Source organism: Lutra lutra, chromosome 6 (genome assembly GCF_902655055.1).
Source record: "Lutra lutra chromosome 6, mLutLut1.2, whole genome shotgun sequence".
NCBI classification, from domain to species: domain Eukaryota; kingdom Metazoa; phylum Chordata; class Mammalia; order Carnivora; family Mustelidae; genus Lutra; species Lutra lutra.
This window is the reverse complement of record NC_062283.1, coordinates 112,809,467-112,833,538: the sequence shown is the minus strand read 5'-3', so window position 1 is coordinate 112,833,538 and position 24,072 is coordinate 112,809,467. Positions and strand designations below refer to the sequence as shown.

The 24,072-nt window shown below is 40.1% G+C and overlaps 2 protein-coding genes and 1 long non-coding RNA gene across 3 annotated transcripts in view; 1 reads left to right on the top strand and 2 right to left on the bottom strand.

Moving 5' to 3' along the window:
• Positions 1-271: 271 nt before the first annotated feature.
• GJA10 (gap junction protein alpha 10) lies at positions 272-23,784 on the bottom strand. The gene is made up of 5 exons (XM_047733598.1): positions 23,769-23,784; positions 21,300-21,401; positions 5,403-6,855; positions 2,098-2,433; positions 272-1,779 (listed from the first exon to the last, which is right to left on the bottom strand). The coding sequence occupies exons 3-4, from the start codon at positions 6,837-6,839 to the stop codon at positions 2,395-2,397; spliced, it is 1,476 nt and encodes a 491-aa protein (XP_047589554.1). The 5' UTR covers positions 6,840-6,855; positions 21,300-21,401; positions 23,769-23,784; the 3' UTR covers positions 272-1,779; positions 2,098-2,394.
• LOC125102403 (uncharacterized) lies at positions 7,335-7,751 on the top strand. Its single transcript, XR_007128120.1, has 2 exons — positions 7,335-7,460; positions 7,672-7,751. It is a non-coding gene; the product is annotated as an uncharacterized LOC125102403 (long non-coding RNA).
• The window catches only part of CASP8AP2 (caspase 8 associated protein 2), a 33,261-nt gene continuing 30,967 nt past the window's right edge, over positions 21,779-24,072 (bottom strand). The window contains exon 10 of the mRNA XM_047733597.1: positions 21,779-23,821. Within this exon, the coding sequence (XP_047589553.1) occupies positions 23,765-23,821 (57 nt within the window). The 3' untranslated portion in view covers positions 21,779-23,764. The remainder of the gene's footprint in view (positions 23,822-24,072) is intronic.

The following is a 24,072-nucleotide window of genomic DNA, read 5'->3' as shown; positions in this document are numbered from 1 at the left end:
TAAGCATCTGCCTTCGGCTCAGGTCATGATCCCAGGGTCCTGGGATCTAGCCCCACATTGGGCTCCCTGCTCGGAGGGAAGCCTGCTTCTCCCTCTGCTTGTGTTTCCTCTCTCGCTGTGTCTCTTCCTGTCAAAAAAAAAAAGGAAAAAAAATCTTAAAAAAACAGAGGAAAAAAAGGAGAAAGGAGGGAGCGAGGGAGGGAAGGAAGGAAGGAGAATAGGAAGGACAGAAAGGAGGGAAGGGGGAAGTGGAAGGGAAGGGAGGGAAGGAAAGGAAAGAAAGGAACAAGAGAAACCTGATGGTCATTCGCTACTTTGACCTTCACACTTGCACTTGTAGTGGGAGTAACAATCATAGTTTGAAACAGAATAAAGCCACCATCTGCAGATGAGGGGCCTTCAAACACTGTCCTGCCCCAGATGGGCAGCAGCCATCCTCTTTCCTTCAAATGTGCACCTTCAGAGGGATCTGTATCTACTTCCAGGGTACAGTGAGGACTCCCAGATTGGTTTCCCCTTCACCAGTCCCTGCCAACAGTTTTGTTGTATCTATTTGGGAATAACTAAGCTGTTGTTTCAAACAGTTCTAGAATTTTTCACTCTTCTCCAACCCATCACCCTCCCCACTCAAGTAGGATACACTGGCAAGACTGTATTCAATGTTTAACACCCGCCTTGTGATAGGACTCCGAGTGGAATGGGTTTCCAATTGTCCCCATTGAGCACCTTCGCTTTCCAGAGAGATGGGAAAAGCTACTCATCCCACATCCCATTATGTAAGTGTCTTTCCTTTCTTTGATTCGAGAACATGATACCTTCTATCCTCATACCTCTGGCTCCTACAGATCCCAACATACACCTGCCGCTGGCCTGCTCAGTCAGCCAGGAGGAGGCATTACTGGTTCTTCATGGCTGGGGTTTACTCTTCCCCCTTGAAGACAAGTGCCTCCCTGACGCAGTGATCCTCACCCTAAAGCAACAGATGGAATCTGTCAGAGGCACGCCAGCATATACTGGAAGCATCAGGTTTTACATTCACCCTTTAACATGTTTTTTAACTTCTCTTTGTGCTATATAGTTGATGACCCTGTCAAGGCTTCTGAGGACAAAGGAATTTTAAAGTAAAGGGAAAAAAAAATGCTGCCATACAGGCTTCTGAAAGAGTCTCTCATAATAACCCTATTGACAGGACGTGACAGAACACCTGCGAATAAGGAACAGACGGGAGAGTTGAAAGCGAAATGTCATATATTGTCTTTGGCATCCATACAGAAACATTCATTCATTCAACCAACACTGTGCTGCGAGCTGGGCATCCAAGATTTAAAATGCACGACCCTTATCCTTATAGCTTCCACAGGCTAGCTGGACAGGCAGCTGTGCAAATTGTTGCCCCGGGGCTGCGGACTGTCACGGCCAGGGAGCGCATGGCTTCAACGCTTCCTGGCAGGAGCCCGAGCCATGGAGCAGCGGGATCCAAGTTTGTATTCAGCTGTAGAGCAGACACTTCAGCCATTCGACCTTTAGCTGTGGGGCACGTTCCTCAGTCTCTTTGAGCCTCCTCTGATCTATAAAGTGGGGATCAACAATAATCTTCCACAGCTGTACAAGGTAGAGCTGGTGCATCTTAAGCACCTGGAATCTGGTGTGCCCCTTGGTGGTACCCACTTGGACTTGGCCCCAGCATCATTTTCATCCACCTGGTCTTCACTGGCTCTTCTACCAACTCACTGTGGAACAGCTCATGCCTCTTCATATCTCCACACCTCATTGCCACCTCTGCAAAGTATGGGGACAGAGAAGACTCAGTAGCCATTTGGGCTAGAAGCACAGCCCAGCCCCATCCAATGCTGGGCTCCCTTCCACAGCATCCCAGGCAGTCCCCAGTGTATCGGGGTCCTCCAGAGAGATGGAACCAATAGATCAATCGATTGATCAATCCACCTATCTGTTCAATGGTCCCAACTGCTGCTGTGCCACTGCAGAGCAGGGGTGCTCTCTGCAGCGAGCAGGGCACTAAGTCCCGCCAGGCTGCTAGGTTGGGGACGGATAGCCATTTCTCAAGCCTTCTCCCCTCAGAGTGGCAGCAGCTCTTACCCCGAGACTTTCTCTCCTGGTGCACACTTCCTGCCTGCTTCCTCCTGCCTGACATAGCACCGGTGGTGAGGCCAGGTGGCGCAGTGAGAGGTCCATCCATCCAGCCCATCAGAGGAGGGTCTCCTGTGCAGGTGGGCCCAGCTGGGGGCACCCTGTACACACCCACTGCCCAGTGGGTGTCTCTGTGGAGGGAATGGTTCCCACAGTTCTTCTCACAGTTTGAGCTAACAAAAGTGCAACTTTTCTCCCACAGATGCCGGCTGCTCCTCAGTCCATTTTTCTGGCCCCACGCATGAATTATTTTTTCATAATAGATGAAAGTTCTAGAAGCATGTTCTGAAAGAAATACGAAACAAGAGAAACAAAACAAAATAGACTCAAAGGGCTTGCAAAAGTCAGTCCTGTCCACCCACCTGGGACTCTGTGTATGTCACAAATACCAGGGGTCCAATCAAAACCCGCTGAGGACAATTCTCCCTAGGTTGACCCAGAGATGAATGACCATGGAAGAGGTTTTATTCCCTGAAAGATATGAAACCCATCTGCCATCTACTTATCCTCCTCCAGTTTTTGTTTTTGTCCAAAATCCAGGTCTAAAACTGTCAGTCAACCTTTTCCAAAGCTCCATCTTTGTTCCTTCTACAATTAGCCAGATTTTGGGTTATTTTGTAATGTGGAAGAGAAGAGGGATCCAAATGTGGAATATTCCATTTTGTAATAATCTATCCTTGATCCTAAAAATCTTCTAAACTTAGGCCGCCTTGTGCAGAGAGAGCTAGAAGCAGTAATGAGGTATAGAAAGAGCTCGGGTTGAATCAGACAGGCTTGGAATAAAATTCCAGCTCATTCACTCAACCAATAAATATTAACTTATGTCCCTGCTACGCCCAAGAACTGTGCTTCACCACATCCCAACTGTATGACTTCGGACAAGTGATCCATTTCTTCTCTTCTATTTCTTCTGCTCAGCGGGGAGCCTGCTTCCCCCTCTCTCTCTGTCTGCCTCTGTGCCTACTTGTGATCTCTCTCTCGATCAAATAAATAAATAAATTCTTTAAAAAAAAAATCCACCTCACCTAAACACTACCGTCTCTCCCTCAATTCCCTGCCAATACGAAGACTCCTCTCACATGGAAGGAGGTATAAGAAAGGGAAAATGATTAAAACTGTCTTGCTGACTTCACAAATGTTGGTAAAAGCAGTAACCCCTGGCAAGTTTACTCTAAAATACTGAATCTCCACCCTGGCTGCACATCGTAATCACCAGGAGAGTTTAAAAAGTACCAATCCCAGGGGCACCTAGGTGGCTCAGTCGGTTGAGCGGTGACTCAGTTTCAGCTCAGCTCAGGATCTCAGCATCTCAGAGTTGTGGGATCGAGCAGCACATCAGGCTCCTTGCTCTCAGCATGGAGCCTGCTGGAGATTCTCTCTCTTCCATTCCTTCTGCTCCTCCCAACCCTGGTCTCTCTCTCTCTCTAATAAATAAATCTAAAAAAATATATATATATACTAATCCCAGGGGCACCTAGCTGGGTCAGTCAGAGCATGTGACTCCTGATCTTGGGTTTATGAGTTTGAGCCCCACATTATGGGTAGAATTTACTTAAATATCCTGATGAGCATCCCACCCCCTGAGATTCTGGTTTGGTTGGAATTGGATGGGTCCTGGACACAAAGATTTATTAAAGCCCCCAGATGACTCTAACTCATAGCCAGGGTCGAAAAACCTGCTGTAGTTTGGTGTGGGTTTCTAAGTAGCCACAGTGTGATCCTAAACATAGTCTCCTGGTTAGAGGACTAGTCATGACAAGAAATGAGTATCAATTTGAAGGAAGTATTATAGGAAAAATCTAGGAAGGGTGATTCTTCCTCAAGATATGGCTTTAGTGCAGTAACAAAATATCTCTAATCTCACAGAAGATATGAAACTGGGGTAGAGATTCAATCATCATAGATTTAATCATTATTATTAAGAGGAGAAAGCAAGTGTGTGAGCTCAAACAAGTGAGCTCAACTAGGAATTTCCCCCTCCAAACTTGGAGGAGTTTCTTTTTAACGGTAAAAAGCTGTTAGGAGCAGTGGATAAAGCAAGTGTCATTCTTTTTTCTAGAATTGAGAAGAGTCCACAGTAAATATCCATTGTGTGTAAACAATGAGCAGGAAATGTTTATTCCACACTGGCTTTTCAGAAAACAGAATTAAAATCAATACAATATTGATTTCAGTCTTTGTGAAATATACCACCAAATATTTGTATATGACTTAAATACCAGAGCTATTAAAACAATGGAGCACATCCTCCTTCCTTAGTGAGACAAGGGCAACTCAAGGTTACAAATGATCCCTCTTCTGATCCATTTTCCACACTGTGACAGAGCTTTATTTTTTTTTTTTAGATTTTTTATTCATTTATTTGACAGAGAGAGATCACAAGCAGTCAAAGAGGCAGACAGAGAGAGAGGAGGAAGCAGGCTCCCCGCCAAGCAGAGAACCGGATGCGGAGCTCGATCCCAGGACCTGAGAACATGACCTGAGCTGAAGGCAGAGGCCTTAAGCCACTGAGCCACCCAGGTGCCCCGTGACAGAGCTTTCTAAAATGTAACTCTGATCCCATTACTTCTCCACAGCACACCCTCTATGGATTCTCCACTGCCTTCCCTTAAGACCTCCATGGCTCCTTCTCCAGCATTCCCTCTCCATAGCCTTCCTACCTACCAATGCCCCTGCCACATATAGCTCCCCGGACAGCCCTGCTGTGTCACACCTCTCAGCCTTTGTCTGTGCTGCTCCCTGTACTGGGATAGCCTTCTTTCATGTACCCCAGTCCTCCGAGGTCTTGAGAAACTTACATCTTTTTAAGACTCAATTCAAAAGTAACCTCCACTATGAAGCTTTTCCTGACCCATCCATAAAGAATTGACCACTCCTTTTTTGCCTGCCCACCCCTTCTAATATGGCACCTTACACTTGATGACATTTGTCTGCTTACCTAACTTTCCCACCCGGACTCTGAGCCCTTTGGATGGCAGAGACAATATTTTATCCATTTATAAACCCAGCACTTACAAGATTGAAGGATATAAAGTAGGTTTTCAGTAAATCCACTTCATGAATTGAATTTAACTGAATATATTGAATGACAGGATTTAACTCCATAAATTAACCTCCCTCGCCACCTCTCCCTCTCTTAACACACATATATATATACACACCAGGAAGCTGGAAAGCGAAGGCTGAGAAGTAGTCAGGGTGGAAAACCTCTTGCAATAGTTCTGTGTTCAGTCAGGCTGTCTGTCTTTACTTACCGTTGATGTTCTATACCCAGTGGCTGAAGGCAGAGGCAAGGGGCTATTTTCCCGGTGCAGAAGGTCCAAGCAAGAACTATTCCGAGAACTGGAGCTTCCTGAGTCACTGTGCAACTGTCCCTTTTCAGACAGCAATCTGGACAGAAAGCTGGCCTTGCGACTGCCTGGGTGAGATCTGTCTGTCCAGACCCCACTCTTTCTCACACTGCTATCGCTGTCTCTACAGTAACTGTGCAAATCTGTGAGAGGCTCTCCTGAGGTTCGTCGATCCTGGGACTGGTCCCAGGCTCCTGTTGCATAGGATGGGCAGTGTCTAGGAGCTATCTCTGTACCTAGCCAGGAGTGGGAGTTGCCGTTTTGCCGGACACAGGAAAGGCGTGTTTGCTGTCTAGGGTGCTGAATTTGAGCGCCATCATCCCAGGGACAGGGGCTGTGGACATGGAGCTGTCCACTGTGCTGATCCTTCTCAACCCACTCTTTTTTAACACAGCAAGGGTCTACTTCAAGTTGCATGGGCTGTGAGCTTTGCCACGTGGTTTTAAACTTCGGCACATTGACTCGAATGACTTGCTGTTGATTGTTGGCTTGAAGTAGAGAGATTCTTTTAGGCAAGGGAGAGCAAATTATACACTCCTGGGCCACTGAATATTTTTTCAAATGGAATGGGGTGCCACTTTCATTCTCAATGCCCTCATTGCTGGATTTCTCATAAAGTGCCCTCATAATTTTCCTGATTCCAAGATGAAATATTTCCAGTACATTGAGGAACAAAGATACGGCTGCAATGCTGTGCATAAAGAGCATGAAAATTGTCTTCTCTGTGGGCCTGGATACAAAGCAATCCACTGCATTAGGGCAAGGGGGTTGAGTGCATCTGTAAAGGGGATGCATTTGAAACCCATAGAGAATATATTGGCCTATCATGAACCCTATTTCCATCACAGATCTTGTCAAGATGTGTAAGACATAAGTACGCAGCAGACATCCTTTCAGAGGGACTTTATGGATTCTCTTCTGCTCCTCTAACCTCTTCAGCTCTCTATCTATCCTTTGTTGCTCCTCCAGTTCAAGCTCTGGATTCTCCATCTGGACTCGGAGGTGTGACTTTTTCTTCTGCCTCTCCTTCTCAAAGGCCCTGAGTCTATAAAGTGCATGGCCCATATACACCAGAGAAGGAGAAGACACAAAAATGATCTGTAAAACCCAGAACCTGATCAAAGAGATAGGGAAAGCATCATCATAACAGATATTGTTGCAACCGGGCTGCTGGGTATTGCAGGCAAATGCTGACTGTTCATCATCCCAGACATCTTCAGCAGCCAAACCAAGTACCAGCATTCGGAAAATGAAGAGAATGGTCAGCCAGATTTTCCCCACTATAGTTGAGTGGGAGTGAACTTCCTCAAGGATGCCACCCAATAAATTCCAGTCCCCCATGGTATGAGACTAATGTCTGAAACATACAGAAAACACTGAAGTTAATAGCACTCATAGACCTAATACACAAAGACACAGGCTCGTTAATAAACCAGGTTCTTTTTTCATTTCAGCAAAGCTATGAAGGATCTTCCAGCCCTAGTATTTATGGCCCATGCATGATGAAATAGGATACTTCCCAAGAATATGTTTTTGGAAAACAAAAACCAAAAAACAAAAAGCCAAAGACGGTGCACAACCTGATCCAATTTCCTGCCTACCCTCTCCTCTCCCACACAAGGCGGACTATCATTCCACTGTATGCAATTGCCCTCACATTTGTACAATGCATTCCATCACAAATTGTGTTCATTTTTCTACCATATCAGATGCACCATTAACCAGACATCCTATATGATCTTCACTAAGTCTCACCTTCCCCAGGAAGTTTTCCCTAGCCATCCCAAGGCAGAGTGATTTTTCCCATTATTGAATGCCCACACTATTGTTTATACCACTCATTTGACATTGTGCCTAACAGGAGTTTTGTGATGGTTGTGTTTTCTGCACCTCTTTGTGGAAAGATACACTCTTCGCAGACAGAGACATATTCCACAGCATTTTGTTCTTTGCACACAGAAGGTGTCATTAAGGGGTGCCTGGGTGGCTCAGTGGGTTGGGCCGCTGCCTTCGGCTCGGGTCATGATCTCAGGGTCCTGGGATCGAGTCCCACATTGGGCTCTGTGCTCAGCAGGAAGCCTGCTTCCCTCTCTCTCTCTCTCTGCCTGCCTCTCTGTCTGCTTGTGATCTCTCTCTGTCAAATAAATAAATAAAAATCTTTAAAAAAAAAAAGGTGTCATTAAATAATGGTGGGATGAATTGTCATTCCATTTTAATTCAGTTCCTTGACCTTATCACTGAGATAATCATCAACAAAAAAAAACCAAGTAGATCCTCATTATGTATTATACATAACTCCCATTGCAAGTAAAGAAAACAAATCAGCCAAATAAACCCTCTGGAACAGGCACAGCGTAGCAGTAAAAATTAAGCAGACACAGAAACAGTAACAGACATGTGATTATATCCACAAAGCCACATCTGCAACAGCATGTTTTCAATAAAGCTTTGTTAACTTAGAAGAAAAGTGAATATAAACTGCTTCTCTAGTAAGATTGTGATCTAGGAAAGAATCAAAGCATAGCTGACATGAATAAGTTATTTGGTTTACCCTAAAGAGAAAAAGAGTGTTTTTCAAAGTTTGATGAGATTAAAATATTTGATTGGTTAAAGACTTCTAAGATGCAGAAGATTTCCTGATATTAAAGATATTATAGAGAAAAAAACAGGAAAGCATTACTAAGTTAAAACCAGTAATGAAAGAATTTTCCCCTTCCATAATTCATTCATTAAATAATATTGACTAAATCTTACTATCACCTAGGCATTGTCCTAAATGCCAGGGAATCCTACAATGAACAAGATATACTTTGTTCAGCCCTCACAATACTTAGTCAGTAAGTACTCTCACTAACCTATAAAATGGACAAATAGTGAAAAAGAATAGATGAATATCAACTCATAAAAACAAGAGAGGGGAGCCTGAGTAGCTCAGTCAGTTGAGAGTCTGACTCCTGGCTTTTGCTCAGGTCATGATCTAGGGCTGTAGGGTTGTGGGATCAAGCCCCATGTCAGGCTCTGTGCTCACCCAGGAGTCTGCTGGAGATTCTCTTTCTCTCCCTCTTCCTCAACCCCTTCCCCACTCTCTCTTTCTCAAATGAATAAATAAATCTTCCAAAAAAATACAAGAGAAAAAACATAGAATCATTACATTTTCCCTAGTTATCTCTCCAGACATAAAATAAATCCCAGGTGGAATAAAGTATTAAATGTAAAAAAGTCAACCACAAAAGTATTAGAATAAAATATAACATTTTACAACTTTGAAGTACAGCAAGATTTTTTAAAGCACATCAGTGCCAAAAATTGTAATTAAAAAAGGTTTTAGATTTATCCAACAAGCTGAATGGCAAAAGTGGAAATGTCCAGAAGGCATCTGAGTCTAGAGAACAAAAACAACAATGAAAGGTACAAACTAGAGATAAACATTTAAACATTTGTGAATAATCACTGAATAGATAGAAGTCACTTAGGAACAAGACAAAGTAAGCCAATGACAGAACACTGAGAAACAGCATAGGAAAATAAGTTTACAAATAAAAATGAGAAATGACCAAAGTGGAAGAGGGGGACCATGAATACAGTGTCACTGAAAAAAAGGACAGAGTTTCAAGGAGAGACATAATGCCAAATACACGTACACAAACTCCTCTATTTATATAAATTAATTGTGGGATATGTCACGCTCAGGAATTGGAAAACAGTATTTGTAAAGATGTCAATTCTCCCCCAAATTAATTGATCCATAGATTCAATGTGCGACTTTATATCAGAAAATAAAATGCTATCAATGTAAATATATATGCATGCATATGTATATGAAGTATACACATGTAACTATATGAGCACAGAGAAAAAAAATACAGGGCACACACCAGGAAGTTAATATAGGTTACCGGAGGTCTATAGGAAGTTATGAACGTAGAGGGGCAAAGAGAGGCAAAAAAAGAAAGGGAAAAAGAATACTCTTCAAAGCAGGCATGAGAGATTTTTTACCTAATGTAGATATTTATGTAAATTTTAACTTGTAGGGGTGCCTGGGTGGCTCAGTCGGTTAAGCCTCTGCTTTCGGCTCAGGTCATGATCCCAGGGTCCTGGTATTGAGCCCCGCATCAGGCTCTCTGCTCAGTGGGGAGTCTGCTTCTCCCTCTGCCTCTCCATCTCTGATCTCTCTTGCTCTGTCTCTCAAGTAAATAAAATCTCTTAAAAAATGTTTTTTAAAAGATTTTATTTATTTATTTGACAGACGGAGATCACAAGTAAGCAGACAAGCAGGCAGAAAGAGAGGAGGAAGCAGGCTCCCTGCCAAGCAGAGAGCCTGATGCGGGGCTCGATTCCAAGACCCTGAGATCATGACCTGAGCCAAAGGCAGAGGCTTTAACCCACTGAGCCACCCAGGCGCCCCCAAAAAATGTTCTTTTAAAAAAATTGTTTTACTTGTATATGCATACATATTCAAACATAATTTTTTAAAATAAAATTTAAATAGTAGGTATCTCAGAATTTGGGAGGGGTGTTAATGAGACTTTTATATTTTATTCTATGTACTTGAAAATTGCTTGAAATTCAAAAATTAGGAATGTAGTCACATGTAGTACTTGCAAATAAAAAAACAGATATTAAAATTTTGGACTTATTCTTCATTAACTGAGGCAGTAATTTATTAAGTTTTACCATCTCAAAGAGTTTAGGTCTTTCTTATTCCTTTAAAAATTTCTGAACATTATTCTTTATTAAAAAAATAATTTCTTTCGGGCACCTGGGTGGCTCAATCGATTAAGTGACTATCTTCGGCTCAGGTCATAATCCTGGAGTCCTGGGATCGAGTCCCACATTAGGCTCCCAGCTCCGCAGGGAGTCTGCTTCTCCTTCTGACCTTCCGCACTCTCTTACTTGCTCGCTCTCTCAAATAAATAAAATCTTTAAAAATAATAATTCCTTTAGCACTTACCAAAAAATCTAGACCTTCTATTTTATATAAAAACCCTGCAATGAGAAAGCTTACTCATTTCATTAACTTATTCTCTACTTGGAAGTCCTAAACCATTTAATGCTTCTTATTGCCACTATCGATTTAAAACCTGATAATTATTACCTTTAAATAGGAAGTAAAGGAAAACTAGGCCAACATGAAACGCAGAACTACAATCATGCATATTGGCATGCAAGAGCAAAATCCTTAAATATTCCCATGTTTCTTAAAAGTAACTACTTTTTACCAATAACAACTACAGGTCCTAGAAATATTCTTGAATTCCATTATCAAATACTAATTTAGCAACTCCCATGTAAAAACTGGGGCTCCTTTCCTGAATTTTATTTCAGATCTTATCCTTCTATACCCATAGGGATTTCCTCTATTTCTCATAAACAAGAAAGTCCACATATTTATGACTTACCTTATGGGTGGTCAAAAAAAAAAGTTAACAATCGGGCTCAAAGAACCTTAAAGTTGGACCATGAGTGGCTAATTAGAGAACAATTGCTGCTGGTTGCAGATATAAAGGCTCTGATCAGCTCTGATTCTGGGGCAAAATCCAGAATGAGCACAGTAATTTTGATCAATAGAGTCTAACCTACTTCTCCCTGGAGGTCAAAATATCCTTTGCGGCTTTGCAATTCTCTCGTAGTATTTTTTTCTAACTGATACCATGACTGAGCCTCTCCTGGTATATCATATTTAGAAATGAAAAGTGAAATAAATGAGAATTTTCCTTTTTTATTTGTGGATGATTACAGTGATTTGAGTTTGGGGTACACTTCTTCCAACTGATTGCTCTGGGAATCCATGTCACAGATCAATGGGTCATGTCCAATTTCATTTGACAGCTGCCTGGGGTGAATCTTACCTCATCAAATGTGAACAAGTAACAATGGAGTGACAAACCCAAAGTGTTCTTGCAAATCATGTTAGGCTGAAAGTAGAAACATCCCAAAAAGAGATCAATAGACTGAGAGGGGGCTGCACATGTCTATAAATTAATTGTTTTAGCAATACTCTATTAGGCTGAAACAGGCACCTCGGAAATTTTCAGTAGGTAATCTGAAAGCCTTAGAAAGCTATGTCAGATTTTTGCGGAGAAAGTATCTGAATTCCAGAAAGGTCAAATGACTTGCCCAATGCAGACAGAGACTAGGTCTCCTAACTCCCAGTCTTGTAACATCTACATTAGTCACATCTCAAGCAGTCTTACAGCCATCTTAGAGGGGGTGACAGCAAAGGTATCACTTGAACCCAATGATGACTTCAAATCAGGGCTCCTATGCACATTTTTTTTAAAGTAGGAGCCCAGCATGGAGCCCAACGTGGGGCTTAAACTCATAACTCTGAGATCAAGACTTGAGCTGAGATCAAGAGTCTGACACTTGGGGTAACTGGGTGACTCGGTTTAGCATTGAACTCTTGATTTCAGCTCAGATCATGATCTCAGGGTCATAGACTTGAGGCCTGAGTCAGTCTCCAAGCTCAGCGGGAAGTCTGGAGATCTGCTTCCTATCCCTCTCCCTCTCCTCCATGTTCTCTCTCAAATAAATAAATCTTTAAAAAAATTTTTTTGAAACTACATAAATTACTGATAGTTTCTAAGTATCATCTAAGTATTCTATTTTCACATATTTAGTTTTTGGGTTTTTTTTAAGATTTTATTTTTATTATTTATTTATTTATATGTCAGAGAGAGAGAGCGCACAAGCAGTCAGTGGTAGGCAGAGGCAGAGGGAGAAGCAGACTCCCCGCTGAGCAGGAAGCCCCATGTGGGACTCGATCCCAGAATCCTGGGATCATGACCTGAGCTGAAGGCAGCGACTTAACCAACTAAGCCACCCAGGCGTCCCCACATATTTAGATTTAAAGAAAGGATAATAAAAGCTAAACAGCTGAGGTTAAATTTGCATTATCTGTCACACTAGCCTCAAGTATAAATTATCAGAATTAACTAGAAGCAAAAACATATGATGTATTAATATGTGTATTTGTATGGTATTGGGCACACTGTCCCAGAAAGCCCTTGACATGCAATTCTAAAATTCACGTGAAGAGTAATGAATGTAATAACTTTAAAGAATCTTGTCAAACATTAAAAAAATCATACATTATGCATAGAATAATTCAGAAGGGTACACAAGAAACTCCTAACATAGTCGCCTCAAGGGAAGGTAACCAAGTGACTGGGAAAGAGGTGGGATGAATCTTGTACACTGAATCCTCTCAACAGCAACTATATTACCTAACTCAAGAAAATACAATGTTTAAACTAGGCAGTGAAGCAAAAATTAACACAACCATGTCAATTTGTTTAAGAAAAAAAAAAAACAAAAAACTCCTGCAGATGAATCAATCTGATCACTTTTTTTTTTTTAAGATTTTATTTATTTATTTGACAGAGATCACAAGTAGGCAGAGGCAGGAAGAGAGGAGGAAGCAGGCTCCCTGCTGAATCACGACCTGAGCCGAAGGCAGAGGCTTTAGCCCACTGAGCCACCCAGGCGCCCTGCAGGTGAGTATCTTTAAGGCAGAGGCACAAAGTGGGCACCTCTCCCACAATCTCACAGTGACAACCCGAAAGGTCCTGAGGAGGTAACTAATACTAATACAGAACTGCCCAGTGCTGGGGAGGAGGAGCTCTACTCACTGCCTCATCTCCAACCAGCCCTAAGGCTCAGCAGGAATTAGCACACAAAAGGATGACAACCACTCCCTGGCAGGCCCAAGACACACTCTGAGAAACAGAAGGAAACAGTTTAGAGAGAACAAATGTCTCAGGATGGAGGAAAATGCACATGGAGTGAGTTACTGCCTCTGTACTAGTCAACGGTACCAATACTTACTGTGTCACCTCAATCACAGGTGGCAACATATCCCTTAGGAGGAGGGGTTGTTGGTTTTCTGCAAGCATCTGTAAAACATTGGGACTGGGAAAGCTGACATAGTACCAGTGAAGAGAAAGTACAAGTAATATAGGTAATATAGGATAGCGGCAGCAGAAGAGGAAAACTCATTTGCAACGAGTCCCTTTTCTGCTAATGAGATTCAGAGGGACTTATCATGAGAAAGAAAGAGACTGCCAGGAAAAAATGTGAGAAATGAGAGGTGCCTGGGTGGCTCAGTGGGTTAAGCCTCTGCCTTTGGCTCAGGTCATGATCTCAGGGTCCTGGGATTGAGCCCCACGTCAGGCTCTCTGCTCAGCAGGGAGCCTGCTTTCCCTCTCTCTCTGCCTCCCACTCTGCCTACTTGTGATCTGTCAAATAAATAAAGTCTTTTTTTAAAAAAAGGTGAGAAATGATAGGAACTGGGTTAACCTATCAGGTTCCTAGCAAAGAATTTGGCGTTCTTCAGATAAAAGGTATTACCATGCCAAAAAAATACAATTACAGAAAAACAGAACTGCAAAATAAAAGGTCAAAATGAGTGACTTTCAAAATACTGTAAAAGCAGAATCTAAAGTCAACTGCCGTTAGGAATTCCACTTTAGAAAATAGTAAAAAGAGGCACTCTGGCTGAAGCCAGCCGGGATAGAGGGCCCAAGACTTATCTACTGCACATCCCTACTCCCCGCAGTCCAAAGACTTGCCTGAGGAGTTCATTTTGAAGTCTTGTTTTAAGAATAACCCCTCAGGGCGCCTGGGTGGCTCAGTGGGTTAAAGCCTCTGCCTTCCGCTCAGGTTGTGATCCCAGGGTTCTGGGATTGAGACTCATATCGGGCTCTCTGCTCAGCAGGGAGCCTGCTTCCTCCTCTCTCTGCCTGCTTCTCTGCCTACTTGTGATCTCTGTCAAATGAATAAATAAAATCTTAAAAAAATTAAAAAATAAAATAAAAGTAATCCCTCCACTTGCATAAGGAAAAGAAAATCCAAAGATGGCGAATTTCCCAAATATACAGCAGGAAAACATTTATTTTTTTAAAAAGATTTTATTTACTTACATATTTATTTGTTTGTTTTTGAGAGAGGGAGAGACAGAGCACATGCACAAGAGAGGATGGAGGAGGAGCAGAGGGAGAGGGAGAGAATCTTTAGCAGCTCCACACTCGGAGAGAATCTTTAGCAGCTCCACACTTGGCGCAGAAACCAACACAGGGCTAGATCTGACCACCCGGAGATCACGATTTGAGTGAAAACCAAGTCAGAGGCTTAACCGACTAAGCCACAGGCGCTCCAGGAAAAACATTTAAAAAGTAGCAATTCCAGGCTAAAGTTTAACGGGTGACCCATTATATTTTTCCCTTTCTTTTTTTAAAGATTTTATTTATTTATTTGACAGAGAGAGAGATCACAAGTAGGCAGAGAGGCAGGCAGAGAGGGGGAAGCAGGCTCCCCACTGAGCAGAGAGCCTGATGTGGGGCTCGATCCCAAGACCCTGGGATCATGACCTGAGCCAAAGGCAGAGGCTTTAACCCACTGAGCCACCCAGGCACCCTATGTTTTTCCTTTTTACAGAGTTTTATACTTTTTTACCACATACATTTTGCTTCAATGAAGAAACAAATTTGACAAATGAAGGTGCCTCAAACATCTTTTGTATTTTAATTCTATGGGAGTAAAAAAAAAAAAAATACATCTGACTTCAATTATCAGGGCATTTTTGGGAAGAGTCATTTCATAAATGATCTCTTTAAATCTTGCCAGTAAGGATTTTAAAGTTTTTAATAATATTCATCTTCAAATTCTATTACCATTTACCATTTACTTTCTCAGTGCTTTTTAAAAGGTAGTTCTAAGGAGCATGAAATTAGATCTCACCTTCCACTTGTAAAAACAGTCTATGACCAAAAAAGGAAGGAAGAAAGAAAGGAAGGAAGGAAGGAAAAAGTTCAATGACAATGCCAACCTCAGATTAATGAATGTATGAGATGCAGAGATAACCATCTCATATTTAGGAGACACCACTGCTTAATAAACATAGTGCTTTCCTCTCACCACCTTCAGCCAGATGTCTGTCCCAGGATGTGTGCTCATGAACCTAATTTAATTTACTACTTTGGTTCTTAACTATATATAACCTTAAGAATGTACAGGTATGCTGGGCGCCTGGGTGGCTCAGTGGGTTAAGCCGCTGCCTTCGGCTCAGGTCATGATCTCAGGGTCCTGGGATCAAGGCCCGCATCGGGCTCTCTGCTCAGCGGGGAGCCTGCTTCCCTCTCTCTCTCTCTGCCTGCCTCTCTGTCTGCTTGTGATCTCTCTCTGTCAAATAAATAAATAAAATCTTTAAAAAAAAAAAAAGAATGTACAGGTATGCTTGCACATGTATGAAATGATGTGTATGAAGGGACTCATTACAGTATTGTTTGCATCTGCAGAAGACAAGAAACACCAACATGTCCATCAACAGGGAACTGGTTAAATAACTATGATAAATTCACACAATGGTATATTTCCAGCTATACAAAAGCACACACTGGTATATGAAAAAGAAAATGTACAGATATGGAACATTCTCCATCATATATTATGAAATGAAAATAGCAAGGTGCATAACTCTAAAAGGTGTGTTATCTTTTTGTAAGAAAAGGGAAAAAATACGAAATGAAAATGTATACAGTAGTAGTGAAAATATACACAAGAAATTAATATGGGATTTCCCTAATAGGGTGGACAAAGAAAAAGACAGGAGCAAGACTCAGAGGGATACATTTGGTATCTTCTTGATTTTTTTTTTAAAGATTTTTATTTATTTATTTGAGAGAGAAACAGTGAGAGAAAGCATGAGTGAGAAGGTCAGAAGGAGAAGCAGACTCCCCATGGAGCTGGGAGCCCGATGCAGGACACGATCCCGGAACTCCGGGATTATGACCTGAGCCGAAGGCAGTCGTCCAACCAACTGAGCCACACAGGCATCCCAATATCTTCTTGATTTTTAAACCAAACAAATGTATTACCTACCCAAAAATTTCAATTAAATTTCAAAAGTAATTTACCCACAAGAAGTTGAACTTATGCCTTCCTCAACTCTTCTCTGCCTTGGCGTCCTTCAAGGACTATATCATACAGAACTTCCTTTATGTTGCCCCAACTTGTTGCTTGTCACACTAGTACACCACTTCTCACAGTGAGTTGGGTATTTGTCTTCCCAGGAAACTGATCTTCAGAGGAAGAATGATTCATCTTTTTATCACCAGCTCCTCTCACAATGTCAGGACTTAGGCCCCTCAATATATTTTTTTAAAAATATACCTCAAGTGCACTGAATCAAATCAATCCTAATCCTCAGATCATGGAACAGTGTCATTATTCTACAATGCATGGCTCTTTTTAAAAATTTATTTTTAATAATTAAGTGAACATCCATGGACCCACACCAAACTGAGAAATAGAACACTGACACCAAATATTTATGTAGATGCCTCTTCCCTAACCTTTCCTTTGCCTTACTGAATCTAGACATAGACCTTACAACCTTCACAAAAATTAACTCAAAAATGGATACAGACAATACACTTGTCACCATCTTGTATGAAGGCTAGCCACATCAATTTTCCTGTCCTCCGTCATCATGTAGCCCACAAAAGTCTAGACAGTCCTGACATTCCAGAACATCATACTGGGCTACAACATGCTTATGGATCTGATAAACAGGTAGCAAGTATGGTAGATGCTTTCATAATAAGACATGCAAGCCACAGCACAGGATATAAGCCCCCACCAAAATGAAGGGGCCTGCCACCTCAGTGGCTTCTGGAGGTCCATCCCTTGCAAAGTGAAAAGATATGTTGCTATCCTTCGCACTCAAATAACCGAAAAACAAAACCCACAATGTTTGATAAGCCCTTATGAATTCCAGAGGCCATCTGATGTGCTACGCTGGCCCCCTGAACGATTAACCTGTAAGGCTGTCAGTTGTCACTAGGGAACACAGAAAAGGTTCTGCAGCAAGTTCAGGCTGTAGTACAAAACCAGTGCAAGATCCCAGCAAATCGGATGATACTTAAAGAGACTCCGGCTAATAAATATGTTGCATGAAGTCTCTGGTAAGCCTCAGTAAGAGAATCAGAGGGCATACCTCCAGTGTTTTATAGCAAAGCTATGCTCTGCTAGAGCCAGAATGCCTGACCATGGGTAATCAAGTAACCAGGTGACCCAAATTGCCTAAAATTAACCGGGTTTTATCTGACCCATCCAACCACAGTGCGGCACAAAAAGCAGCATTCATCACTAAGAGGAAATGTTATAGAAATAAGTAGGCTGAAGCAGATCTGGAAGATAAAAGCTGCATAAGCAGGTAGCTCAGACTCCTTTAATATGAGATACTGTACACAGTATGTGATACTGCTTCTCCTCACTCGATCCACACCTATGGCCTCAGGTACGGCTGCTTATAACCAGTTAACTGAGGAGAAAAAGATTTAGGCCCGGTTTCCAGGTGTTTCTACAGTACGTGCTAGCACAAGCCAGAAGGTGACGGCTGTAATATTACAAGTCCAATCAGGACAGAATGAAAAAGGGAAAATTTCCCCAAGGATGGGGATGGGAAGGGGCACAGAATTTTAACAATATATACAGTTGTCTCCTTCACTTAGAGAGGGCCAAAACTAGAATTCATTCAAGGACAGTGGTTAAAGGCTTGATTGGATGGTTAAAGACTTCAAGAGAACATAATAGGATATATGACAAAGTCTAGGGAAGCAGCAATGTGAATGAACTCCTAACATTGTACAGAGTGTCTCATGAGAATACTCACAAAAGGCATCTACTTGTAGAAGAGAATCTCAACGATGAGATGGACAAGAGAATACATTCTGGAAACAAGTCTCTTTCCCTGGCAAACCCAGTGCTTACTTTCATGTAAAAATGGCCATATGGCAAGAAAGAAAGCTTTGTATGAGCTCAACAACATGGACTTCTCACCAAAGCTATTTTGGGTACCTCCATTATGTAAGGCTTAACCTCTCAACCACAAAGTCAAAGTTGAGTCCAAATATGGACTAGCCAACTACTCAGCAGCAGGTGTATTACATCAGACTAACTGTTCATGAAGGAGGAGACACTCATATTCTTAGAATGGCATTATGGAATACATGTTCACCATTATTGCATTCTACACATTTTCTGTTCAAGAAACTCATTTCACAGCAAAATAGGTCCAGCAAATGGGCTTATGCCCATGACTTTCACAATATCATCATATACCTCTCAGACAAACAGAAAAAGAACACTCTGCAATGCATTTTATGAAGCCAGCATAATAATCTGAATACCAAAACATGACATTAAGAAAGAAAAATTTTAGATCTCATTCCATCCACCAAAACAGAAAATCCTAAACAAAACATTAGCAAACCAAACCTAATATTATATAAAGAGGATCTAATATATCACATTAAAGTTAGGCTTATTCTGAGATTACAAGGTCTGTTTAAAACTTAAAAACACAATTAACATTTACAAAATAAAGTAATATTTTAATAGAAATAAACATCAATTCATGATTTTTTAAAAAAAGAATCTTTTAGGAATGGCTTAATCTGTAGAGTATCCTTTTTTTTTTTTCAATTCACAGGAAGCCTCATATTGATAAATTATACTTTTCCACTATGAGATCAGGAATAAGACAAGAACGTTCATTCACTATTATCAATTCTAAATATAACTGTATTAGAGTTCTTAGCCAAAAATATGTAAAAGAGCCTGGGTGGCTCAATGGGTTAAAGCCTTTGGCTTCGGCTCAGGTCATGATCCCAGGGTCCTGAGATCACCCGCATCAGGCTCTCTGCACAGCAGGGAGCCTGCTTCCCCCTCCCCCCCCGCCTGCCTCTTTGCCTACTTGTGATCTCTGTCAAATAAATAAATAAAAATCTTTTAAAAAAAATGTAGAAGAAAAAAAGGTTTAAAGTTTATAAAGGAAAAAATAATCCTGATTTCGTACAGAAAATTCAAAAGAATCTACAAATTTTTAACACATATATTATACTTCAGCAAGTCTCTAGTCAAGTATATTTCTGTATACCAAAAAGAAAATGAAATCATTTACTATAGGATCAGATACTAGCAAACACTAAGAAAACTCTAATGAAAAATATGCAAGACATACACACACACACACACACACACACACACACACACACACACACAATTTAAATAAATTAATTTCAATAAATGGTGGGATATACCATGCTCAGGGATTAGAAAATTCAACATTGTAAAGATGTCAGTTCTTCCCAAATTAATTGACTCATAGCTTCTATGGAACTTGATAAACTGATTCTAACACATATGTAGAAATGTGAGGAGCCAAGTATATCCATTACAATGATGAGGAAAGAAAGTGATAGAGTTTGTCTACTGACTATCAAAACTTACGCCAAAGTTAGGAAGGTATAAAAGTTTAAAAATGTTGAACTTTAGGGACGCCTAGGTGGCTCAGTTGGTTAAGCGGCTGCCTTCGCCTGAGGTCATGATCCCAGCGTCCTGGGATCGAGTCCCACATCGGGCTCCTTGCTCAGCAGGGAGCCTGCTTGTCTCTCTGCCTCTGCCTGCCACCCTGTCTGCCTGTGCTCTCTCTCCTTCTCTCTCTCTGACTAATAAATAAATAAAACCTTTAAAAAAAAAAAATGTTGAACTTTAAAAATCGAAGTATGGCACTGAAAAAAGTAGTAGTTCCATAAAGTCCCACAAAGTAAATACTTGTATATACTGCCTTTTTTTTCTTTCTTGTCCCAGTCACACTTCAACAAGGTATCTAACCACTCTTACTGCTTAGCTCTTGTACTATCTCCTGGGCTTCTTTTTTGCTATTTTCTCCAAAAATGTTTACAATGTGGACTTCTGAATGGCAAATCTTAATGTTTTTATTAAGGCTCTCACATTTGAATAACAACTTAAATAGATGTAAAACTTTAGGTCCAGTTCTTTAGAAGGTTTTCTTATAGCCAGTTTTGCTCTTGAAAAGCCTGAGGTCAATCTGATTCTTGTTCTTTATACAAGAAAAAAAAAATTTTTATGAGAAAACTTTTTAGATTTTTCTCATTATCTGTAATACTCTTAAATTTCAGTATGTGTCTAGACGTGGGTACTTCCCTCTTCTTTGATACTTTATGGCCCTTTCAATCTTCAATTTTTTTCTTATCCTGGACCCCTTTTGTTACTCGAGTGTTGGCCCATGAACTTCTGTCCTTCATCTCACTTAAATCTGTATCCATGTTTGCTTTTCTCTTCTTCTTCCTTTTTTTTTTTTATTGTTTTGTTTTGTTTTGTTTTGCTTCTTTCTGGGAGGTTCTCTCAATTTTCCAACTCACTAATTTATTCTTCAGCTGTATCCATTCTTTTTTTATTCCATTTACGTTATATTAAATACTATGGTTTTTATGTTTCTACTTGGGTCATTATTTCTTATTCTTGTATCACATTGCTATAGTCTTCCCTTTATTTCTTTTAATGTTTATGGGCTTAATTTTAGAGCCTAATGGTCTTATGTAATGGGAGTTTTCTTTTGAACCAGTGGCACCTCTTAACCACTTTACTTTGGCCTATGAACTCACTTACCTAGTAGTGTGGGCTCTTCTGAGTGATAGTATGCTCTGGGGAAAGGCTGAGGCCAGCCCTCTGGGCTATGTTGGGGGTTCAAAGAGAGGGAGGAAGATAAACCCCTATGGTGGATAGTCCCAGCACTACAAAAACCACTGTAAATTATTTCAGTTTGCTATCTACCAAGGAACCCTTCAGATCAGAGCTCCCTCTCAGACACCATGAGAGAAAGGGCAATTTTCTAAGGCACTTCCTAAAGTCTAGGGCCGACAGTGCAACCCACCAGTCCTATGAGTCTGGAGGGGGAAGAGTGAACAAATAATGCACAAGCTAGTCAAACCTTACCTGTTTTCCCCAAATCTTCACCCAAAAGGGCTTTCTGCTGCCAGATTTTATCTGTGAAGAAGACACCTGCAGGAGAGGTCTGGTTCACTGTACTAGTACCTGCTGTGAGAAAGCAGGCAAAGGCAACTGGTTTTCTCTAATGAATCTACTCACAGACATTCAGCCAGCCACACCCCCACCAAGAACCACTTCGAAAACAGCTCCCATGTCTCCTGGGAGTTCTACTTTTTTTTTTTTCTTTTAATCATTATCTAAACATACTAAAAGAAACATTCTAATCAAAATTTAACAGAATTTACATGGCTTTATTTATACATTACTGGTATTGAAAGCAAACTTTATACAAAGTTTTATACATGTAAAAAAAAAAAAAACCCTTGGCTAGGCAAAGCCATGTATGTGTGTGTACACACACAAACACACATACACACACACAAAGTATTTTACATCATTGTAATTATACATATTTACATATACACTATTTAAATTATTTTACAATTTATCAAAATGAGAGGCAATTAGAAAAGCAAATAAAAATGGATGAAAACAAACTAAATAATTGTTTAAAATGCTACAAAATTATTTTGAAAAATCTAGAAAAGAAAGCCGTTTTTCTGAAATATCAAAACTAAAGTTTCAATGCCATTTCGTTGTTGCTTTTATCTTAATAACAAGATCTGTTTAAAAATAAATATCTTGACCAGTAACAAGTGAGCAAATCAGACTGATGACTGGAACAAGCTAAACCTGCTGACTTAAGATTCAAGAGTCAGCGAGTAATAGTAAATGTAGACTTTTATCCAGTAATCAAATACGCCATAAAACTGCCCTCTACTTCCCCATTTAAAACATGAGGAATTCCAAGCTTCTGTGTAGTATACAATATCAACTAAGACTCCAAGGAGTTCAGCAATTTATCTGTAAGAAAATGCTGACATTATGATTCTATTTTTCTGATAGGACCCTTTCATAAGGTGTTGTTCTTTAAACGAGTTCACTCAGATATCAGCATTAAAAACTAGCTTTTTACAGAATTAGTTTGGTAACTTTATTGCTATATTCTGATTTTGACAAGAATTTAATGAGACCATAGTACTTAGGATGGAAAAAAATAGTTAAGAGACAGCTAGAAATAAAATAACCTACAGTTTTTGCTATCATGCAAGCAAATAAAATTTCAAATATCAAAGCCATTAAGATTTTAGATTTGTATTGGAACTAAGAAGCATAACTTCCAGGAACGAGTTAATTCTTTCATGAATGTGTATTATCTCCACAAGAGAATGGAAGTCACATTTTAAGAGAATATTCAGGTAAAATAAAACCTCAGCTGAAGTTCTTAAACGCAGTGAAAATTTTAAAGCACAGTAAATCTGAAAAAGAATCAGGCCATTTCGGAAAGTTCTTAATAAGCTTTTTCCATTTAAATACTCCATTACTCAATCTTACATTCCGGAATTATGTAAATAGGATTTTTAACATCACAGTAAACTGCTAAATATCTTCTTAAAATCTCATTAGCAAATAAATTGCTTAGAGAGGATACTGAAATTAACAGATTATCTCAAGATAGTACCTTACACTGGGTCCAGAAATAGATTTAAAACTCAAAAATATTCAGGATGCTTCATATGAAGACCTATATCCAATTACAGTTTCTATTCAGATTTAATTTGAACTGAATTTGAAATTAATTTGAAATTCAGTGTTCTGTATTCAAATAATTATGATTACAAATAAATTGAAAAATAGCGATAGGTTACATATCTTTATAATTTTCCTTATGTAAAGGTCCAAAATATCTAAGCAATTGTTTCGGGTCTTACAGAAAAAAACCCTGCTGATAATTACTGCCTTAATAAACCTGTACAGGAATGGCTTAAATAAACTGAGGAAACATGTCTGTGAACATTATTAATTTAAATTAACATAGTAAATCGTGTCATCTATTCAGATGACAGTGGATTTCATGTTTATGAATGATGTATGTTCTATATTCCAAAAGTATTTAGTACTAATTAAAATTTGAAAAATATTAAATTACAAAAACAACAGATTTCATGAACAGTGAAATATATGCTATTGAAAAATGTTTTATTATTCTTCATCTATAAAAGATTTTTTTATTAACCAACAAATGCATTTCCTCTCCATCTTAGACTCATCAGCCATCAGAAGGTTGAAAAAAAATGTCATATGGTATGTCAATTACACTTAAGAGAGAGTTGAGAGATGCCATGCTGATCTGAACTGCAGCAGGCTTCACTCTGAGCAGGTTCCTGTGGATGAGGTGACCTTAGAATCCTGCATGAGCAATCATCCTCCAACCTGTAACTGAAGCAGGGACTCAACTGGATGTTTCTCACCCACTACTCGTATCTTCAGTGACTAATAGGCCCTTAACTGCACAGTAAGTAACAGTATCAAACATTTACTTTACTATTCTCCTGTAGCAGAACCATTAACTACCTGCATTTTGACTTTTCAAAGAGCTTCATTAGCTGCTGGAATCTTTCTGAGACCTGAAAAATTTTAAAGGAGTGTTAATTACAGATATCCAATAACAGCTTTTTATCTGTAATTAATATTTTCATAAAACATCTAGAGAAAGAGAAAATAGCCCTCAATAATAAAGACATGAAGTAATGTTTGGAAAAATGAAGTATCTTCATACTAAAGGTGATTACAGGTTTAATTTTTTGACATTAAACTTTCTTAAACAAGCAAACATCATTACAAGACAGCTTGAGATCAAATAGGTAAATGGTAAGAC